We start from the raw sequence: 23,777 nt of genomic DNA on the forward strand, positions 1-23,777 counted from the left end.
GGGGTGGAAATCTAGGTTTAGAGACTTTTTGGCAAACGCATTTGTTAACCCAAATATAGCTCAGGTTTTACCCAGATACAGCCTGGCTAATTTCGAACCCGTTAGAAAACTTTCACTTTTCAACCAAATGTACCCAGGTATTCTCCTGAACACCTAGACTACATTTCACTGACTTCACCACAGAAAAGCTCACAGGGTTTATACTCCTGCATACATACTGAAGCGATTTAGGATAATGGCCTCACTCAGGTGCACAAAGACATTGGAATCGAACCTGCAACCTTCAGGTTACAAGCCCCCTAATCCCCCTACCGCTCTCCTGCCCGAGTACCACATGTAGAACAGCACACCTCACTCTCCACATGGTGCAGGTTCAGAGCACATAGCAGGTGACTGCCTAGTTGCTCTTCGGGCCAATCTGCAGGCACACGAAGCTGACAGACCAATGAGCAAGGACAGGGCACCCGACATGCCTACCTTATCCCCCAGGGGTCACCTGACTTCACCATCTGACACACAGGAAATAAATGTTCCCAGTCCTACGCCCACCCGCTGTCCAAAGCACAGTCACTGCAGTCTTGCTCTTTTTAATTTTATTTTTAATTTTATTTTGGCAAGTGGTTTGTTTTAATTTTATTTCACCCTTTAAGCTCTGGGATCCCAAATATGCGATTAGAATGTTCATAACCGAACATTCTAATGCTCATGTGACAGTCACCGCTGATAACTGAAAACAATGGAGTTCTAGAACACTAGCTTAGAATTTTGAGAAAACAATACCAAAAAAATTCAATAAAATAAACTAAATAACCTTCCCTTCGAAAGGGTTAATTTGCATCCTGCAGCTGCGCCCCCTGGTGGGGACCAGGGGAAATCCGCTCCACATGACAATACCAGTTCTGAGCACAAGCTGCAGAGGCAGGGTGGAGCTGCTGCACACAGCAGCCTTAAGGCTAGAGCTCACACATTGGTTTTCTTAACGCAGTCATTGTGCTCAGGAGCGACCAAGGTTACGCAAAACCGTGGGAAAACACAGACAGAGCTTGGGATTGTGCACACACACACACACACTTTGCGTAAAACACACTTTGTCCTACATGAGATCTTTACACACCATGGCCTCCAGTTCCAGCTGCATGCAGTCAGATCCAGCTCTCTCGAACGAGAGCATGCCTGGGCTTGGCACCTAGAACCCAATGCACCAGAACAACCTAAGGCAGTTCAAGGGTGTAGACACCCCTGCCATGTGACAAACCCCTAGAGACACCCATGTCATGTGACCCACAGCCTAGAGACACCCCGGTCATGTGATCTAAAGCCTTCGGGAAAGACCCTCTCCAGTCAGTCAGGAAGGCAGATTCACTGGCTGTTTTCCAAAAACATATAAAACCCCCCTTTTCAGATTGACCCTCAGTTTCCAATTAAATAAAAAAAACAAAACAAGGTCTTGTGGCAGCGCCTTAATGGTGGAACTTACGACTGCAGCTTTGCTCATCTCAAGCTCTAGGAGTTTGCTTATCATGTTAAAAGCCCTTTTCTGAGCGGCTTTGGCTACAAGAGTCTGCTAAATTATTAAACAGTAAAATTGAAGCTCTCCAGTCATGTGACATGTCTAGTGACATGTGGTGTCGTCTCACTGGGGAACAAGTTGTCAAGTGAAGCACCCCCAAACACCCTCTGACATGTATTCACCTGCAGACCGCAGCCAATGAGGAGTCTTGTCTGAACAGCACCATTCATCATCCTGCCAGGGCTGATGGGAACTCTTTTTTGGTCGACTCCTAGACCAGGAAGCAGCGATGCAGTCTACAATGACCCGCGAAAAGCACCTCGTTTTGTACCACCTTGGAATTGAACCTGCAACTCTTTGGTAACGAGCCCAGTTCCCAAATCATTACACTGCAGTGCCCTTTCCAAGCATGGAATTTCCCCAGCTACCTTCTAAGCACGGACGTGTCCTCACCGGTACCAGAGGTGTGATTTTTGGGGGTTGACTGACAGACAGCCCCAGGCGTTCTGGTCCTATCACAGGCTCTGCGCCGAAACTGAAGGAGGCCGGGGCGGAGGACACGGATGCACATCCTGCCGCCCCACGGAGGAAGCGGTCGCACGGTTTTTTCGGATTTTGGAATCCCGCCTTTTAAAATAAACTTGCGTCCAGGCGTCTCACCTCTGCGGTCTTGATTCAACATGACGACGGCACACGAGAAAGAGCACACACAAGCGAGGGAGCAAACACTCGGCCGTCTGTTCACAGGGCTCGTCTGATTACGAAACGAAGCGATGAGCCGGGCCCTGACCGCATGGGGGGGGGGGGGGGGGGGCGTTGCAGGGACTACGGACAGTTTCGGAGAGACGAGGCCGTGTGAACACCGTTTCCCAGAAACGCATCTCCTCCCGCCACACACACAAAAAAAAGCTCACTCAGAGGCGTCACTAGGGGGGGGTGCGGACCGCACCGGGTGACACCATCAGAGGGGGGTGACACCGAAATGACTGCCAATAATTTTTTTGTGCAGTGTTTTGTGTAGTTGAATTTCTGCCGATGGATTTAATTAGCAGTATTAAATGTGACGAGAAGTGCTTTGTTGTTTGAATGCATAACACAGAATTCCTTGAGCCCACACCCGGCAGTACTCCCCCCCCCGTCCCCCCCAAAGTCGCCAACATTGGGTGAGACCAACGGACGACCGCACCAGGTGCCACCAACCCTAGTGACGCTACTGAACTCACTTCCTGTTATCCACCTCCAGTGATATTTGACTAGAGCTTAATGTGCGGGTAATTTGGAGGGTGAGGTTGTTCAAACCTATTTGTTGTTGGTAATTAATCTTCCAGTGATGACAGAATCAGGTTTGCAAGCACCCAAACTGTTTAATAAACAGCAAGGAAAGGGGTGGTGGGCAGGAGAACATGGTGGAGGGCAGGAGAACAGTGTGGAGGGGGCAGGAGAACAGAGTGGAGGACAGGAGAACATGGTGGAAGGCAAGAGAACAGTTAGGGAGAAAGCTCCATAACTGGCTGCACCAGTGAAACCAGCAAGACCAGAGTCAGATACACACATTACATATTATCGTTATATGCTGTTTGAAGATGATTTTAAACAAAATCTAACATACGGTTTGTTTCACCTGCCTGGTATCTATCAGCCCTGGGTCCATTCTGAATCGAGTTTAGCCAGAATGTTCTTTAAGACACAAACGTGCAGACAGGGAATGTGTTGGACCAGGGGCCAGACATGGAGGAGAAGCTATTCTGGAACGCTCACCAAAACGCAGCCTTGACATAGCTGAGCCAACTCCATCTCTACATTATACCCAGGTGACCGCAGTGCGGTCTCTCTAGTCCGGTCTCCAGAGGAACGGCGGAAACGAGCTTTAAATAATGAGTCACAAACTGACGGAACGCAGGAGCGTAGGATTGCAGCTCTGTCTGCGAAGTGTCCGTGAGTCGGACAGTCTTCTATCCGTGGTACCTGCCCAGCAGGAAGAGTTACCGTTTCACCGTGGTTAGCACTGTTTAATTGTTGTTATTGCTGCATTAAACGTGTTGCGCCATCGTTCCATATCAGCGAACGACGGTCTGTTATAGCGTACTTTGCCTTCTCATTTACGTTCAAGATTCGACGCTCGATGGAGATCCTTGCAAATTAAACAAAAAAAGCAACAAAAAAAAATGAAACAAACAAAAACGTTTCAACCGTTAAAACTGTGGGTGCATGTGTGTACGCTGCGTGCATTTGATGCGTAATCACATGCGTGTGGGTGAATAAAAACCATTTACCACAGTAGTGTTAAATAAAAAGACAACTTCCTTGTTATGCTTCTGTTTGTTGGTTATGTGGCTTCTGAAGGATTTCGGTAGTGTGACTGTGCTCCTTTTGCGCACAAGATTGCGTCCTCCCTCGTGTGTCGTCTCATACCATACCAGTAACTCATACCAGTGACACTGCCTGGCAATGATAGCTTTTTTTTATTTTCGCATCGTTTACTTCTTATGTTCTTTATTGACGAGTCGCTATGGTCTCTCCCACTCTCCAATCTGGGATCACCTGCGCTTCTTCAAGAGAAACATTAACGAGTCCTGCTCAGATCTACATATTCCCCTCCTCTGCCTGAACAAGTTAGAGAGAGGCGCCCATTTAACGTGTCCCGTCACGCTCACGAGTCATGGCACTATATCCTGTATAATTCTAGAGCACGTTAAAAAGGATTTCGTGAGAAAAGATCACTGCGTATTTTTTCACGCTGAAATTTTGCATTTAAACTGGGGAGAACTCGGTGCGCACGCGCAAATCCCCATGCAAGATATCCACAGAACGTTCTTTTATTTATTTATAAAACATACAACGTTTTTCATTTATAAAACATACCACCGAATTTTCAGAAGCAGTTTCAGCACAATTTAAACGGTATACTTTTTCAAGCAAACTTATGTTGTGCACTTGTGGTGATGTCTTTGAGTCACGGGTTGCCAAAAGAATAATGCCTATATCATTTTCCTGCCGTAGGCAATACGCTAAAACGGTTTAATGTTTTCTACCTCATCTCTATTCGAAACAAAACGGAGATCAGATCTTTTATTAAACCAGTAACTGAAGCTCTTTTGATCTACTACGCAAGTCTTTTTATGCCATCGCCTTTAATAAGAGCGCAAGCCACCTCTATGAATACTTAAACGATTATAATATTTTTCTCTCTCATGAATCTACGTGGCTGAAATGTGCGAAGAGGGAATTCCCTTGGTTGTGTATAAATCCGTCGGAAACAAGAGTCAGGCCTTGATCATCAGTCTCAGGTTTTCCGTTGATTAGTAGCCCACCCACAGCACAGTAAATCTACAGCCCATTCTGAAGAGAAGAAATATAGCCCCACAAGTGGTGCCACAGCCCACGAACTGGCTTGGAGTCAACAGGCGGCTCCACATAGCTGTGCGTCGGAGAACCAGTCAGGTCCTGTCCCGACGATCGCACATTATTAACGATATATGGGAAGATGAAAGCAGGCTGCTTGTCAGTCGTACATAATTTGAATCGTGCGATGTTTTCTGCGCTGGTAGCTTGAAGCTTCATTCTATGCGGCTAGTGCAGTCGCGGAATAATACTTATTTGAGTCGCGCCTTTGGTTAGCTGAGGCGCGTCATCTAAACGTTCAGAACCACCAAACTTTTTTTGCGGTCTCAGGTACAGTAACTTTTATGGAAAGGGTCGTACAGTTACCGCAAATCAAAGCGTGTGTGTCTGTGTATTACGGTGTTGAGACGGAAACCGCTGTTCAGTCGGGCCTACGAGGCGTTTGCCTGGACAGAAGTAGCAAGTAAGGCTAATGAAGGTAAATTAGCTGCTGTGGTGGTCTGCATTATTTGTGCACCATGTACGTAGCAGTGCACACACAGCAGGAACAGTTAATCTGCTCAAATGCTTCCAGTTGCAACACAAGGGCAATCTACCTGCCCTGTACTGCACACAACCCGTCCCGGTCCGGCGGAAAGGCCTCAGCTGATTGGACGCCTGCCTCTGCAGTACTCGCCCCGCTGCCTGTTGTGGCAGGGCGTTTGTTTGCCCAGGTAGGTCACAACTGTTAACACAGAGACACTGTTGCCCGGGTTACAGCGGGCAGAGGGGGGGCAGGGCTAGACTGTAACAAGGAAGCACAGAGGACTACATTGTGATGACAGCTTGTCTTAGAGAGAGAGAGAGAGAGACACACACACACACACACACAGCAGCCTGTGACTCAGGCACTCCTGAGCCCTGCTGTGCTGTTTAAGGGAGGGATCTCTGCTCACACAGGCGCTCGGGTCGAAAACACAGCACCCTGCCCTGCTGCACCACTCTGCCGGCACAGTCCTGACCCCCCCAGCAATGCATACCTGTCAATGCATACACCATACCCCAGAATCGCCCCCTCCCCCCAAAGGTTGTGTATTCCCTGAGTTTCAGTGCGAACAAACTGCAGCACACCTGTGACCTCCGCCTGCTTTCGTCTTATTACCTCGCAGCCAGGGAGACCTTCCTGCCCATTCTCACAGTCAAATAAGTAAGTGGAAGCTGCAATTTGAGGCACTTCCCACAGACCGCAGCAGGAGGAGAACACCAAGCTCACCTGAGCTCCGAGGCCTGGTGATGACATCATCATCTCTCACCACGACCTTGAGACACAATCTCTGATAAAACGGGCGGGGTAAACTCATGCACGACTTTACAGTTAAAAGCGTGCATGAAATAGATTCATATTTTACAGAGTCTACAGGGTACTTCTGAAGGACTTTTTCCAGTAACTTTCAGGACCGAAAGTAAGCCAGACGGTTTTATGAGAATTAATGAGATCTCCCTGCTGTGTCAGTACTGTGGTGTCAGTAGCACTGAGATCTCCCAGGTGTGTCAGTACTGTGGTGTCAGTTGCAGTGAGATCTCCCAGGTGTGTCATTACTGTGGTGTTAGTATCAATAAGATCTCCCAGGTGTGTCAGTACTGTGGTGTCAGTATCAGTAAGATCTCCCTGGTGTGTCTGTACTGTGTAGTGTCAGTAGCAGCGAGATCTCCCAGGTGTGTCAGTACTGTGGTGTCAGTATCAATAAGATCTCCCAGGTGTGTCAGTACTGTGGTGTCAGTATCAATAAGATCTCCCAGGTGTGTCAGTACTGTGGTGTCAGTAGCAGTGAGCTCTCCCAGGTGTGTCAGTACTGTGGTGTCAGTAGCAGTGAGATCTCCCAGGTGTGTCAGTACTGTGGTGTCAGTAGCAGTGAGATCTCCCAGGTGTGTCAGTACTGTGGTGTCAGTAGCAGTGAGCTCTCCCAGGTGTGTCAGTACTGTGGTGTCAGTGCAGTGAGATCTCCCAGGTGTGTCAGTACTGTGGTCAGTCTAGTCTCGGTGTCGTACTGTGGTGTCAGTAGCAGAGAGATCTCCCAGGTGTGTCGGTACTGTGGTGTCAGTAGCAGTGATATCTCCCAGGTATGTCAGTACTGTGGTGTCAGTAGCATAGTCTCCAGGTGTCAGTACTGTGGTGTCAGTTGCAGTGAGGTCTCCCAGGTGTGTCGTATGTTGTTTACGAATGCATGGTGATGATCACACTCAGGGAGACTATTGTCAAAATCAAGCTAAATCTGCCAGGTTGCAGACTGTAGTTGTCAGTAGCAGGGGTTAGCTCTTCAGGTTGACAGACATGTGTTCATAGCAGAGAGATCTCCCAGGTGTGTCAGTACTGTTGACTCTTTAGCGGAACTGCAGGTGTGTGACTGCTATCACAGCTCAGAGGAGACTAATTTGACTGTAAAATCCAAGCTGAAATCCAATGCCAAGGGCTCTGAGGATTTTAAGCTTTCAACAGTAGGTGAGAGGTTTCAGAAAGCTCTTACAGGAATTTGACAGAAGGCATATTTATAGATAGCCTCTGAGGCAATGCATGAACGCCTTTTATGCAAAACAGTTGAAAAGCTTTTTAAAGCATTTCCTTACCATTGGGCTAAATTTAGGAGAGAAATATTGGCCCATGGAATAATTATGAGTTCTAGACTAAGCTACTACCAGGCAAGAGGACTCGGTCTTCGTGAAGACAGTGTGTTATCTGGCAGTAACCTAAAACACAAAAGAAAATGAAGGTAGAGAGGGGAGAGAGGCAGGGGTGAGAGAGAGAAGAGAGGTAGATAGAGGGAGAGAGGAAGGGAGAAGAGAGGTGGAGAGAGAGGAGAGAGGAGGGAAGAAGAGAGAGGGAGAGAGGACGACAGAAACATTCTGTCGTGCTCATCAGTGAGCGTGAGCAATTTACACATTAAAGTGCGTGAGTGAGTACGTGTGTGTGAGAGTATATGCATGTGAGAGTACATGCGTGTCCATGTTTGTGTACATCAAAGCATGCTAGGGCTCTTACAGGACTGCAGATAGAGAACCTAACTGGATCAGAAAGACAAGCAAAGCCACATCGGGCTGGGGCAGGAGGTGGGGGTGGGGGTGGGGGGTTCAAAGGTCAGGAGGTGAGTCACCCACAGGGTAAACAGAAATCTGTTACATAAACACACCCTGGAGTCATGTGACCTCGACACAAGGACCACATGAGTCTACTCTGCACCACAGAGAGAAGATCACCTTCATATACCACCGGCACCTACACTGGGGTTTTGCCTGGGGAGAGACTCATACGTTTGGTTCTTTCACAACTGACAGAACGTTTTATCTGCAGCTGTGATCCCATCTCAATTTTTTTTACAAAACGAGGGTGGACTGTCTGCTCTCCTTTATAAAAGGTAAATGAATAAAAATCGCAAAAATAAAACGCAGACCCAGACCTGCTCGAACCCAGACAGGGCACACAAACACGGGACAGAGAACGACACGCAGCCCAAAAGTATTCCTCCTGAACGAACCGGACGGAGCGATGGAGCACTTTCAGCTCCTACTCTCTAGCACTTCCCGAGCGCTCCACTGGAATTCAGCTTGCAGCTACAAGATGGCCGCATTCATAAACGCAGGCCCAGGCACTTTTAGCAGGGGTTCTGCATGGTTTTCCACATGATGATACGATGCCGTTTCGGACGCAAAGCGGTTTCCCGTGCACAAAACCACATTCATCATCGCCTAAGGAGGAGTCTGCGTCTGATTCCACGAACTCCAGCCTGCATTCAATCAACGTTTGTCCTTTAAATTTGACTTACAAAGTAAATACTGATGTTGCACTTTTTCCTCCACTAACACGGATTGGAGAGTTGGTTTCAGAACTGGCCAAAATGTGTTTGAGAAGAAGAAGAAGAAAAAAAACATTCTTGCTTTTAAATGTCAATCAAAATGAAAAACAAATATTGATTGAATTATTGTCCATAGTCTCCCTCACAGGCCCTTTTTGACCCTCTTGGTGACGTGGACATGGAGGAGGCTTATTAGGAACGCGTTTTTCAAAATTCTGAGTCGGCGTTCTAGAACTCCATCGCTCTCAGTCGCCAGCGTTGATCGTTACACATCAGCATTAGAGCGTTCGGGTGAGAACATTCCAGTCGCCTGTCTGTGGGAGCGGTTACCTTTGGCCGCGTCGTGGCCGTGCTGGTGGGCGTGCTTCCCCACCCTGCCGTCTCCCGCCACCCTCGCCAGCCCGTTGGCGCCGCCGCCGCCGGCGGCCGCGCCCTTCTTCTTCCGGCGGGCCTTCAGCCAGCGGAAGGCGCGGCCCAGCGAGCCGCCGCGGCGCTTCCGGCCCTTGCTGCCGTGCCGCTCCCGCGCCAGGATCTCCGCGATGTCCTGGGGGACCAGGTCCCCCACCGAGCGCTGCAGGGACATCCCCGTAACGCCGCCGGCTCGCGCTCGCGCAGCGCCCTTGAACCTTCGCCTGCGGGGAAAACCCACAAGGAAAGGTAAAGGGGGGGGGCAGAGGGTTTGATTATTGTTACCAATGCACAGAAATACCAAGATGACATTAACAAGTCACCCCTCACTCAGATCACTCCCTCTCTTTCACACGCGAGCACACATGTACGGGGGCAGGTACGAGGGCAGGTACGGGGGTAGGTACGAGGGCAGGTACGGGGCAGGTACGGGGCAGGTACGGGGCAGGTACGGGGCAGGTACAGGTGTACGGGGCAGGTATGGGGTAGGTACGAGGGCAGGTACGGGGGTAGGTACGGGGGCAGGTACAGGGTAGGTACGGGGCAGGATGAGGTAGGTACGAGGCGGTACGGGGCAGGTACGAGGGTAGGTATGGGGGCAGGTACGAGGGAGAGTTATGTGTGGTGTGAGAGAGACCATATGCGCACGCGTGTGTGAGTATATGCATGTGTGAGTGTGTATGAGAGAGAGAGAGAATGCATGTGTACTCACATGTGTTGTGGTATTGTGCGTGTTTGAGTTACGCTAATTCAGGAAATGAAAGGAAACTCAATTCACAAAACCTCACAAAACATCATGGGCATTTTACCACGTCAAGAAGCGAACTGGCAAAACAGACACGGACTGAGCCGACCTCAGCGCTGATGTTCAAGTCCGCCTGACTGCACGGAAGAGGGCGGAGACCAGTTCTACCTCACTGCATCCACCCGTCAGAATCCTACAGACGCTCCGCACACCTACGGGAACCAATCCTGCCAGGGGGCCAATAGAATAAGCATGGGATTGCTGGACAGTGCTCGACAGGCACGGGGACTGAAAGCCGGTCCTGACGCTCACGCGGTCTGTGAGAACCGGCGAAACGCCGGACCGCCAGCGCGTCGCACGTCCTTTCAGTCCGCTGAAATTCACACGCGCACGCCGGCTACATTTTCTGCAGTGCGATCGACAGAGAAACGCAAACCGCACAAAGGAAATGTAGCTTGAAAGGCCGGTGCTCCCAAAAGCCGAGCGTACGCCGTGTTTGCGAGGGTGATGTCGAGTCGCAGTTTTCAGTGTGATGCCGGCCCATGTTGCGAGGTGATGTTGTGCAGTTTTCCTGGTGAGTGCCGCCGATGAAAAGATCTGCCTCTGATGTTAAATAAAGTCGAGTCACAAACAGGCCAACTCACGCACACACCACACAGGACACAAGTGCACCTTCACCCCCTTCTAAAACGCTCACCTGCCTTCACCTCACCCCACCCTGTGAGACACAGTGCATTGCATTCTGGGATGGGTGACTTTAGCATGTCTGCAGGGATGTCATGTGACCACATTGCACCAGACATCAGAAAAGAGGCCTCACTCACTCCTCCCATCTGCTTTTCTTTCCACTCTCTCCCTTCCTCTTTCTCTCCATTCTTTATTTCTCTTTTAAACAGATGCATCATGGGAAGGCTGAGGAGAGGGGGGGGGGGGTTGTGGTGACATCAGACAAAGGTGAGTCAGAGACTTTCCATGAGCAGCAGCGGGGGGGGGGGAGCCAGCTGGGACATTTCCCACCCGCATCACAAAGCAGTCCAGTCATGTGAAACGTCACCATGGCGACGTGATAAACAAGGGACCCAGTCGCTGCTGCTCTTACAACTGATACACGATTGTGGGTGAACCAACCAAATGCTTTCCTTCAAAGCTTGGAACTCCACCCCCTAGAAACCACTGGACCCCAGTGCAGTTACAGAACTCAGCAGTAGCCACTCGAAAAAAAGGAAACCTTAAAAACCGCAGACACAGTCAAGTCCGTGCGCGTGACTCACCACGAACCAACAGGCACCACCTACACAAAACCCACCTTCTGATTCATGGCCACAATCATTAACACCTTGTTGTCATGGACACAGCCTTGGGCAATTTTGCGACCAGACCAGTATTGTAACAACCAATGGGCTGCTTCACCCTTCTAAAGCAGAAACAAGCTTTCCAGCATGTACACAGCGTGGAAACATGTACATCAGAATTAACACACACACCTGAGTCAGGTTTACACGTCTTGCTCATCTCTGCAAGTTTGTAAGTTTTGGAGCAGCTAAGCCCGGCTTGTTTTCTGTGGTTTTCTTGGACAGGGTAACAAGCTGAACCCAGCAGGTACCCAGCCTGAAGCCCACCTGGGGGATTGTGGGTAATTACAAAAGAGTTCTCAATTATTGCCATCAACACACCACCAATAAAACAAGCACGCACAACACACCACACATGCACCCAATGCATAATGCACACTGTCATCTACACATTGAACACACTCTTAATCATGTTTGTGAGCATGTGTGTGTGTGAGTGTGTGCGTACGCGCGCGTCTTCACTCTGCATATAGAACCAAAAGAAGCTGGCAGAGGATCTGGTTCTGAGCTTGACGCACATGATCTGCAGCCCCGCCCCCACAGCACATTTGGCCCCGCCCCATCCGCCACTCAGCAAACACAGGTCCCAACACGATGCCTTCGTCTCCTTTCACAAACACATGGCCTTGCTCTCGAGCAGGAAGAGAAGCCCAACCGCACTGCAGTCCTGCCAACTTTCACACCACAAAAAGAGAGAGAGAGAGGGGGGGGGGGGGAAGAGAGAGGGAGGACAGGGAAAGAAAAGAAGGAAGAGAAAGAGAGACCTGACCTCTTATCAGCTTCAAAAGGTACTAAATTGAGAGAAGAAGAAAAGGTGAGACAGAGAGGAAGACAGATAGAACAGAGGATAAGAAAAAATACAGAAGCCGTAGTGATTGTTCATTACAGTTTGTGTGTGTGTGTGTGCGCGCGCGTGTGTGAGAAAGAGAGATAGAGAGAAAGAGAGATATAGCTACAGTGATTGTTTACGCAGTGTGTGGCTCTCGTTTGTTTTCATTCTGTTTTCCAGAAAGGCCTTGAGGTGAAAACGTCAATGGCAAATGAAAAAAAAAAAAAAAAAAAACCCAGCAAGTATGCGAGCAGTTTTCGAAATCAGTCCACAGTGGAATGACGCCTTGTCCCTTGTGGTATGGGGAGGAGAGTGGCAAAAACTCAAACGTCATTCAAAAATAAAAAAACTGGTCTAACATTCTATCGACTCAGTAAGCGACACTGCAGTGTGCATTCTATCGACATCAGTAACACACTGCAGTGTGCATTCTACTCGACATCGTAAACACACTGCAGTGTGCATTCTACTCGACATCAGTAAACACACTGCAGTGTGCATTCTACTCGACATCAGTAAACACACTGCAGTGTGCATTCTACTCGACATCAGTAAACACACTGCAGTGTGCATTCTACTCGACATCAGTAAACACACTGCAGTGTGCATTCTACTCGACATCAGTAAACACACTGCAGTGTGCATTCTACTCGACATCAGTAAACACACTGCAGTGTGCATTCTACTCGACATCAGTAAACACACTGCAGTGTGCATTCTACTCGACATCAGTAAACACACTGCAGTGTGCATTCTACTCGACATCAGTAAACACACTGCAGTGTGCATTCTACTCGACATCAGTAAACACACTGCAGTGTGCATTCTACTCGACATCAGTAAACACACTGCAGTGTGCATTCTACTCGACATCAGTAAACACACTGCAGTGTGCATTCTACTTAACATCAGTAAACACACTGCAGTGTGCATTCTACTCGACATCAGTAAACACACTGCAGTATGCATTCTACTCGACATCATATGTGTCATATTTGTGTGTCATATTTACCGGACCAAAATGGTTGTTTACTTCCTGAAAAGTACGCTCCCGATTATGCTCAGCAAAACCCCCGGACATAAGTACATCATCCCGGGAATTTAAGTAAACTCCATTTTGGAAAGTTTTTGCCTACTTGACACCTTTCTCATCCAGTGTACTCAAAAGCTATACTGAATAGTAGGGTAGGGTGCAGACTCGGACCCCGCCCCGGCGTTTCCCCCGGCCCTACCCCAAACCCTGCAAGCTGTGTGAAAGGCTCCCCCCGGGTTACCTTCACACAGTCTGGTCACCAACACAACAGCACCAAGGCCATGACGGTTGGGCACAGAGTGGTTTCGGTTTGCCTTTCGATTCTAAAACATTCCAGCTGACACTAACCACGCAGCACAGCCACTCTGTGCTCAACCGTCACCACCCCTTAACCCTGGAGCGGACAGCTCCGGTCCTGGCGGTCCAGTGCTGTTTTTTTTTTTTTTTTTTGTTGCTGCCAACCAGCTATTCCGGGCTTAATTTTCTTCACAGCAACCAGTACCGGCTCACTCCCACTCTGGAATCGGACCGCGGTAAAACCTTTTCACCCAAAGACCCACAGGTGCAGTCGGCAGCTGTAACTAACGACAATCTGCGGGCCTTTTCTCTGGTGGAAGGAGTCCTCAGAGCGATCGGCAGCCTGGCGACAGGGTTCTGTGTAGGAGTTACGGAGTCAGAGCAGCAAGCCTGGGAGCTGTGTTGTGAAACTGGTTACCCAGGCAGATGGTACAGCACCGGGGGAAAAGTGTCAGTGTGGGTTTCTAAGAGTTGCCAAAGGTATCGGTGAAGAAGTCGTTCGACCGGAAAAGGCATTAGCATTAGAACGTCTTGTATTGTGTAAGGTGTTACTGTGTTGATCTAGAACAAGAGGCGTGTGCGAAAGCTGCTCTACTCTCAAGTTTTCTACTCTCAAGTTTTTTGTGAGTGAGTTGTAGTTTGAAATGGGTTAGCCTGGGAGTTGTAGTGTAGAAGAGGTTGGCCTGGGAGTTGTAGTATAGAAGAGGTTGGCCTGGGAGTTGTAGTGTAGAAGGGGTTGGCCTGGGAGTTGTAGTGTAGAAGGGGTTGGCCTGGGAGTAGTTTGTAAGGGGTTAGTAGTCTCTGGCACAAAATGGCTGCCATTTATCACACAAGTTAGCACTACACATAGACAGAAAGATAGATATATTTCATCAAACTGCCTGGGGTAATCTGTCCTCAGGATTTAACCCATCCTAGCTACTCGGGAGCAGTGGGCAGCCACAGTGCAGCACCCGGGGACCAACTGCAGTTCTGAGGCCAGTGCCTTGGTCAAGGACAATGGCAGGAGTGTACCTAGCCTGACATGCATGTTTTTTGCTGTACGAGGAAAACGGAGTATCCGGAGGAAACCTACACGAACACGGGGAGAGTTGAGTACCCCTTCCTTCAGCAGAAAGAAGTATAAAATCATGAGACGAAAGGTGCCATTTAAAAGCAGCGTCTTAATAATAATAATAATAATAATAATAATCATAATAATACCACAGTGTGCTTGGTGAGACAGGTAAGGTTGACAGTGCCCTGGAAAAGGCTTGTTGCTAGGCGACGAGGCCCCGCCCTTGGCAGCGGTTTGGGTGGTGGAGGGTGTGGTGGCGCTTGGGCCTTTGTTTTGGGCAGGGTGTGAACGGGATGGGTGGGGCTGCGGTTCCTCCGTCCGTTCCCCCTCGACCGGCGTGCTTCGACAGGACTGCAGAGCGCGGGCCATCGGCACCGGAGTAGCGCCGCCGGCTAACCGGCTAACCGCTGAAGCCCAGAACACCCCCGAATCAAACCCTCACCCTTTCCACACACACTCCGTACACTCACTCACTCACTCCACACACACACTCCGTACACTCACTCACACACTCCGTACACACACTCACTCACTCCACACACACACTCCGTACACACACTCACTCACTCCACACACACACTCCGTACACACACTCCGTACACTCACTCACTCACTCCGTACACACACTCCGTACACACACTCACTCACTCCGTACAAACACTCACTCCGTACACTCACTCCGTACACACACTCCGTACACACACTCCTTTCGATTGCACCCACCCCGATTGTAACTGCGTGTAGGGCGGCCACAGTCACCAGGACGTCCTACATGCTACACGTCCACGGCATGCGCTGCAAACGACATGCGCTGCAAACGACATCCGCTGAAAACACACCCGGCATTAAGCAGTGTCCGTGCCCCACGTCTTTCCCCCGGCAGCGGAATATAAGCAGGCCCTTCGCAGCTGCTGTGCACCTTCGCGCGAACAAAACGTTTGTTCTTTCTTCTGTGCCTGCGTCTCCATAGCGACACGCGAGCAGCCATTACATAAGGATATTCACGCCGTGCGGAGGTAAGGGTGTGGCACGTCGGCGGCGCTCGCCTGGAGAACGGGAGCGCTGGGGAAGGCAGGCCGGTGCCGCACGCCGAGCCATAGCGCACCTTTACCACCGCACACCCGCGACACGCAGCGCACCTTTACCACCGCACACACAGCGCACCTTTACCACCGCACACCCGCCACACGCAGCGCACCTTTACCACCGCACACCCGCGACACGCAGCGCACCTTTACCACCGCACACCCGCGACACACAGCGCACCTTTACCACCGCACACCCGCCACACGCAGCGCACCTTTACCACCGCACACCCGCCACACACAGCGCACCTTTACCACCGCACACCCGCCACACGCAGCGCACCTTTACCACCGCACACCCGCCACACACAGCGCACCTTTACCACCGCACACCCGCCACACACAGCGCACCTTTACCACCGCACACCTGCGGCACACAGCGCACCTTTACCACCGCACACCTGCGGCACACAGCGCACCTTTACCACCACACCTTTACCACCGCACACCCGCCACATGCAGCGCACCTTTACCACCGCACACCTGCAGCGCACCGTTACCACCGCACACAGCGCACCTTTACCACCGCACACCCGCCACACACAGCACACCTTTACCACCGCACACCCGCGACACACAGCGCACCTTTACCACCGCACACCCGCGACACGCAGTGCACCTTTACCACCGCACACCCGCAGCGCACCTTTACCACCGCACCTTTCAAACGCACCGCACCTTTACCACCGCACACCCGCAACACGCACCGCACCTTTACCACCGCACACCCGCCACACGCAGCGCACCTTTACCACCGCACACAGCACACCTTTACCACCGCACACCCGCGACACGCAGCGCACCTTTACCACCGCACACCTGCGACACTCAGCGCACCTTTACCACCGCACACAGCGCACCTTTACCACCGCACACCTGCGACACGCAGCGCACCTTTACCACCGCACACCCGCCACACGCAGCGCACCTTTACCACCGCACACCCGCCACACGCAGCGCACCTTTACCACCGCACACCCGCGACACGCAGCGCACCTTTACCACCGCACACCTTTACCACCGCACACCTGCGACACACAGCGCCGGCCGAGGCTCTGTGAAGTTAGCGTGGCGCACGCGCGTCGTTAACACACACACCTGCGACTCAGGTAATCTGGTGTCGCTTTGCTTCGCGGCGTCCTGTCGGAACGTGTCGTCAACCGCAGGGCTATATGACACACGTACAACCCAACCCTGCAGTGGCCTCCCCCCCCCCCCCCACCCACCACCCACCCCACAAACTTGCACACCACATCTGCTTCTTCCCAGAATGCACTGGAACAGAACAGTGGTGTCACGGTCACAACGCAGAAGGAGGCATTTCTGCGACTTCTGCACTGGAGTCAAGCGCCAGGTTTCACAATCATTTATAGGTTATTTATAGAGGAGCGTGGTGCTTCATTTTTATGTGAGTGGGTTTGCGGTGTCACGGCAGGAAGTTTGGTAGGTCTGTGAAGTGTTATGTTTTAAATTAGAATTATAGTGTTATTTTATATATATATATATATATATATATATATATATATATATTTATTTATTTATTTTTTTTACTAGAGTTTGTTTATGAGGGTTATTTTAAGGTTGGAGTGGGTTCATAAACATGGGTGAGTGTGTGCATGCGCATGTGTGTGTGTTTGTGTGTGCGTGTGCGCATGAGAAAGACACACTACTGATCGTAAAGACATCAGAAATCTAAATTATACTAACTGTCTTTTCCCTGTCACCTGAAGTAAATTCTCGATGCAGCAGATCGCTGCGAGCCAATCAGGAGCCAGTCACATGCGTGGGCATGTGACAGCTCGCGTAAAACCGGCACGTACGGTAAATCAGGAACGAACTCGAAAAACTCCCACAGTTACATCTGCCCCGAATAAAAATCTCACAGAGCGTGTCCCCAGAGCCATTATCAGAACAGGAGAGAAGTGCTCTCCCAGGTCATTGCTCTTTATAAAAAAAAAAAATTTAAAAGTACAGGCCACACACTGGACTAATCCGCTGTACAGTAGCAGTAGCAATGACTCAACCCAATGCTCCACTAGAGAAACCTTTATTATCTCCCCCCCCACCCCAACAAAAGTTTCTTTATGAAAGCTTAGGGTTTTACAAACACTCCCTGTTTAATGTGTTGAGGATTTGTGCAGTGCCGCAAACACTCCTGTTTAATTACTGTGTTGAGGATTTGTGCAGTGCCGCAAACACTCCTGTTTAATTACTGTGCAGTGGATTTGCGCTGTGTGGAAGTCATCTGGTTAAGAATCGCTCACTCCAAATAAACAAAAAAAAAAAAAAAAAAAAACAGATTACAAACAATTGGCTGTTGTCCCGGACCGACAGCAACTCATCTGTTACATAAGAGCTGCAACAACATTCAGCCATTTTTATGCGCCATTTTAAGACTGACGGAGGTTTTAATAGCCGGAGCACTGTAATGAATGCCTGACGTGCCTCAGGAGGACTTGGGTCCCAGGGGGGGGGACTGAGTACATAATGTAACAAGAGCCTACAATAATGGCAATTATAGTCAGAAAGGCCACTGAAATATGGTACCACAGAAATTTGGGACAAACCGAGATTTTCCCAGAGCTATTCGGGACATGCGAAAAAGGGACTGTGGTACAGGGCTCTCTGGTTTAAAAAAAAACTTTAAAAAAAACGGGACGTCTGGTTACCCTCAGGGGCGAATAGTCCAGGGGTCAGAAAGTCACCGTCCTGCCGTGTTCACACCAATGAACTCAGACCGCTGATTTCACCAATTACGTCACCCTCCTAGCTGACAAATTGTGCTAATCAGCAAATCCAAGTGACTGTAGACAACAACAAAAAAAAAAAACTGTGGAGGGCTTTTACTTTCTGAACCTGGATTTTCCCACCTCGTACCCGGCTGGACCCTACGGATCGCACGCTGTGGGTTACAGATCTCTGATTCTAACTGCTTTGTGAGGACCCCGCACGGTCGGTACCGCAGGAACCTGCACATTTCACTGCGATCTGGGCTTCGGATCGGGGCCGGGAGGGGAGGAGGTTAAACACCTGTCACTCACCCATAGTCTCAACGTGGGTGTGGTCTAATTTGTGGTCAGACACCAGACCTGACTCTCCAACAAAGGAAGAGTGGCTCTCTGAGGTGAAGCATGTGGCACCCACTGCCGCAATCATCCCCATCCCCACTGCCACCCTCACTGGCACTACCACCCCCTCCCCCCACTGCCACTGCCACCCGCACCCCTACCCCCCCCCCTCCAGTCATGAGCACCAGTAAATCAAAAACCCTGGCAGAACTTCAAAGTGTTGGCTGGGCACACGTTCGCAATCCCCTCCACCGCACAGAGACGCCCGACACTGGAGCCTTACATCTGGGGTCCCGGCTTCATGCAAAACATGGCATGGAACAAGGCCAGGGATTTTGCAGGCTGTTCCTCAACTGAACCCCTCCAAAAAAAATAATAATAATAATTAAATAAAAAAAAGCAGTCACCACTCATCACCACACTTTGATTAAACACAAATTTGTTTCTCTCCCACAGCTTGGCGAGTTCCACAATCAGAAAAAAAGGTTCTCGCTAATCTGCATCTACAACAACAACAAAATCTAACTCTTATTTTTGAGTCTAAGGGCAAGGAAATACTGGATCCAGGCCAGGAGAGCACAATGCTGCAGTCTGCATATGCATCCTAGATTTTTCCCAGCAGTGAATGAGCACTGGCGTATACAGCCAGTTAAACACGGCAGGACTATGTGAGCAGAGGCTGTCGGACCACCTCATACTGTAACCCCTGCATGTCAGAGCCGTGATGGAGAATTAAAGCTCACGGTAACCTGTGCGCATCAGAGCCGTGATGGAGAATTAAAGCTCACGGTAACCTGTGCGCGTCAGAGCCGTGATGGAGAATTAAAGCTCACGGTAACCTGTGCGCATCAGAGCCGTGATGGGGAATTAAAGCTCACGGTAACCTGTGCGCGTCAGAGCCGTAATGGAGAATTAAAGCTCACGGTAACCTGTGCGCATCAGTGGCGCAATGGAGAATTAAGGCCCACTGTAACCTGTGCGTGTCAGAGCCGTAATGGACAATTAAAGCCCACCGTAATCAGAGCCATAATGGTTTCCGAGAGACTGCGCACTAGAGCCGTTAAACTGGAACAATAACAGACTGCCTGGGATTTCCCCTCCACATAGCTTTGAACACCGGACGAGTGTGCCACCCGTGTGGGGGGGGGGGGGAACAGAGAGAGGAACATCCACAAAAACAGCCATAAAAACAAGGGCTGAATAGGAAAGAGGGTTCCCCAACACCGGTGGGGGGGGGGCGGGGGGGCCTTTAACGATGAGGAGAGATTCAGGAGCAGAGACTGGAAACGCTTAGAAGCTCAGTATGGAAACGTCTGCATTTCAAAACATACCGATGCATGCTGGGAGAGACCGAACAGGGCAGGACATCCTGTGGGCCTGTGTTTCCACTGACAGAGGTCATGTTCATATTGCAATTGCCCTGACTTGTGAACAACACTTGATGTTCATGGCTGTGGATAACTGATGCTTTAGAACAGGGGTCCTCAATCTTATCCAGAAAGGGCCGGTGTGGGTGCAGGCTTTCATTCCAACCAAGCAGTTACACACCGGATTCTACTAATCAAACACTAGCGTCTTTGCTAAGGACCTTGATTAGTTGAATCAGGTGTGTAACTGCTTGGTTGGAATGAAAGCCTGCACCCACACCGGCCCTTTCTGGATAAGATTGAGGACCCCTGCTTTAGAAGCACTGCACCGTATCTGACCCGTGTTCTGTAGTCGTTCCAGCGACTTTCAACATGCACTCATTGTACGTCGCTTTGGATAAAAGGGTCTGCCAAACGTAATGCAATATCGCTGCACACTGCTGTACACAGAGGGGAGACAACGATGTTACATAGAACACACTGTGAGCAAACATTGTGTGTATATTTTACACTTTACATTATGTTTACCAGCTAAAAATGATGCCCCTGTTCTGAGGTAACGGTACTGTAAACGTCCTGGGCGTGTCGAAGTGTCCTTGAGCAAGACACCTAACCCCTAACTGCTCTGGCGAATGAGAGGCATCAACTGTAAAGCGCTTTGGATAAAATGCTATATAAATGCAGTCCATTTACCATCAACGCTGTCCCTTTTTAAACTACAATGTAAACACGCCACAGATTCTGTGCAAGAACACAGAGTTCAGTCCCATATGTTACAAATTTGACATTTTGTGCACTGATTGCTGGGAAATCTTTTGCACCACTTAGTGTCTGTTTTCATTTTTCTTCACGAGATATGAACTCACAGTTCGGCAAGTTACCAAGTTCTCAGTATGGCTTCGCAAATATGTTGCGTTCAAATACCGCAGACTCCAGACCAATCGCTCAGCAGGGTTTGGAATTACTCTCATCGCTGCCTTCCAATAGGGTGGGGAGTGGCATTATGACATCACAATCGGAACCTTCACAAGGTCAATCAACCCTGCACGCGATGCTGTAATGCTGTAAGGCTACACAAGCCATTCAGAAATGACACTCATTGCCAAAGATATGCAACTTTGATGCCCTCAGCCATTACCTCACCCATTCCAAAATCACAAAAGAAAGAAAGAAAGGGGAAAAGAAAAAACAAGAAAGAGGACTGAGAAGGACAGCGAAATCAAATCACCGCTTAATAAAGCAGCACTTAAGACAAACCTGACAGAGGCGATCAGAAAAGCAGCCCCAACCTGCAAAGACAAAACGCGAAATATGTGCTGAGCTCGACAAAACCCCGCGGAGAGAGCGGGAAAAGATGGCGGCCGAGTCTGCCGGCGCGGGCGAAGCAATCCCCACGCGGCGTCGCGCCCTGCACAGACTGGCAGCAGCATTCCTGAAAGACAACCGCTCATCTCTCTACCTTTCCCCCCCTTTTCTCTCTCTCTCTCTCCCTCCTTCTCCCTCCATCCACCGCACTCTTCCTTATCTCTGCTTTTCTCCCTCCCTCCCTGCCTGCCAGCCTCCCTCCTACAGACCAAAGGGTACGCGACACTCCAGTGCCCTGAGAGGAGGGCTCGCGCGCGTCCTTGGGTGATTTCTGCGGTGACGAGCGAGCAGGAGGCCCCCTGTGCCAGGGAACAGTGCCAGCACAGGACGTCACACCTGCCTGCCTTCCTTCCTTCCTTAATTACGGGCTGCGGCCCGCTCCCCAAAAACACTGCGTCAGTGCGAGTGTTAGTTAGTGTTCGTGTTTATTCACGGAGGCCGGGGGCAGGGGGGGGTCAGGTCGGGTAGGGGGTCAAAAATCAGAGAGAAGCCTATGATGGAAGTGTGAAGAGTAAAAACAGAGCTGAAAGAAGGTACTCACATCGAAAGAGCTGCATGAGAGGACCCACGCATAGAGAACTGCATGAGGGGACCCACACAGAAAGAGCTGCACAAGGGGACCCACACAGAAAGAGCTGCACAAGGGGACCCACACGGAAAGAACTGCACGAGGGGACCCACACAGAGAGAACTGCACAAAGGGACCCATACTGAGAGGGCTGCATGAGGGGGCCCCAGAGAGTGCTGGGGGTGGAGGCACGGGTATGCTAGGAGACTCTGAATGATTTGTAACCACTATCTCCCTTCTACAAGGCATAGCCCATGCAGGTCCATTACAGGAGGTCTGGTGTAAAATTAACCTGTGTTTCCTGGAACATGAGAGAAGGAGGGAGAATGAGAGAGGGGAACCGGGGTGGTGCAGAAGGAAGAGAGGAGACAGGGGAGAGAGAGGGGGATGAGGAGAAAGAGAAAGCAGGAGTAGAGGGCAGAAGAGAAAAAAGAGACCAATGGCGGACAGACACAGGGAAGGAGGAAGAATTTGTTTCAAGAGGCAAAAAAAAAATGAATAAATGATTAACTCTGCAGCGTTGACACTGCCTATCAGGGAATGCTACACCCCAGTCATTACACATTCATCTGGCTAACGAGAGGAAACAGCCCCACTCAGGCGGAGGAGACTGTAACGTGGGTATGAGAAGTGTATAACCAAAACCACAGTGAAAAAACACCTAAAAAACATCCAAGATGCTTCTAAAACCAATCACAAATTGCAACTGTGCTGGTAGTTTTTTTTATTTTATTTTTTTTTTTTTATACAGCCCCCCCCCACACCAGACATGGACATCAAATGTGCATTTGATTTGTTTTTTTTTTTACCCTTCAGACACCAGTGAAACATGTGGACGTGCTCCAGTTTGCAGGTGACCGGTGAGCACGGTCGGACTGAATGGCACGGTCTTCTCACTACGCACCCTTTTTGTTCTCACACGTTCTTTCTGAAAGCGGGTCCCACTCACGTCGCGTTGGACGGGCGCCAGAGTAAACAGAATCAGAATGGCCCATGGCGGGACAGGATGTGATGCCAGCAAGGTGATCATGCCGAAACACCTACTGCGGCACACAAACACAGTCCCCATTGGGGATAATGATCACCCTTTTATTTTATTATCGATATGTCCATTTTTTTTTAACAGTGATGTTCACACGCTATCTAATATGCCTGCTTCCTGTTAATAATCTATGATCACTATCACTGCTGTTCAAAACCGGTGTCTTACTATGCTGGAGACAGAAAGAGGCAATACCCCCACAGTCCGTTATCTTTGGACTAGTGAACTATTGATAAAATACGAGCGGATGGTCTTCCTGACAGCTGGCAACTGCTCTGTATGCACACAATTGCAGACAGGCTTAGCAACTTAAATTAGAGCAGTTAGATTAGACAGTAAATTAGATGAGAGCAATGTGGAGCAGCGGTGCGAAGCAGTGGGCAGAGCAGCAGTATGAAGGAGTGGTAAGAGCAGAAGTGTGGAGCAGTGTTCCAAGCAGAAGTGTGGAGTAGTGGTCAGAGCAGCAGTGTGGAGGAGTGTTCCGAGCAGCAGTGTGGAGCAGTGGTCAGAGCAGAAGTGTGGAGCAGTGATCACAACAGCAGTGTGGAGAAGTAATCAGAGCAGCAGTGTGGAGCAGTGTTCCGAGCAGAAGTGTGGAGTAGTGGTTAGAGCAGCAGTACGGAGCAGCGATCACAGCAGCAGTGTGGTGCAATGGTCAGAGCAGAAGTGTGGAGCAGTGATCACAGCAGCAGTGTGGAGTAGTGGTCAGAGCAGCAATGTGGAGCAGTGTTCCGAGCAGAAGTGTGGAGTAGTGGTCAGAGCAGAAGAGTGGAGCAGTGGTCAGAGCAGTAGTGTCAAACAGTGGTCAGAGCAGCAGCCACAGATATAGTTGGTATATCTCTCACAACGGGCGATACAGTCATCGAAACACTCTGAAAATGC

The 23,777-nt window shown here is 50.0% G+C and overlaps 1 protein-coding gene across 1 annotated transcript in view; it reads right to left on the minus strand.

Moving 5' to 3' along the window:
• LOC135235385 (NHS-like protein 3) overlaps positions 1 to 23,777 on the minus strand; it is an 84,400-nt gene that overhangs the window by 59,234 nt on the left and 1,389 nt on the right. The window contains exon 2 of the mRNA XM_064300853.1: positions 9,010 to 9,285. Within this exon, the coding sequence (XP_064156923.1) occupies positions 9,010 to 9,262 (253 nt within the window). The 5' untranslated portion in view covers positions 9,263 to 9,285. The remainder of the gene's footprint in view (positions 1 to 9,009; positions 9,286 to 23,777) is intronic.

The sequence above is a fragment of the Anguilla rostrata genome, chromosome 1, assembly GCF_018555375.3.
Source record: "Anguilla rostrata isolate EN2019 chromosome 1, ASM1855537v3, whole genome shotgun sequence".
Taxonomy (NCBI): Eukaryota; Metazoa; Chordata; class Actinopteri; order Anguilliformes; family Anguillidae; genus Anguilla; species Anguilla rostrata.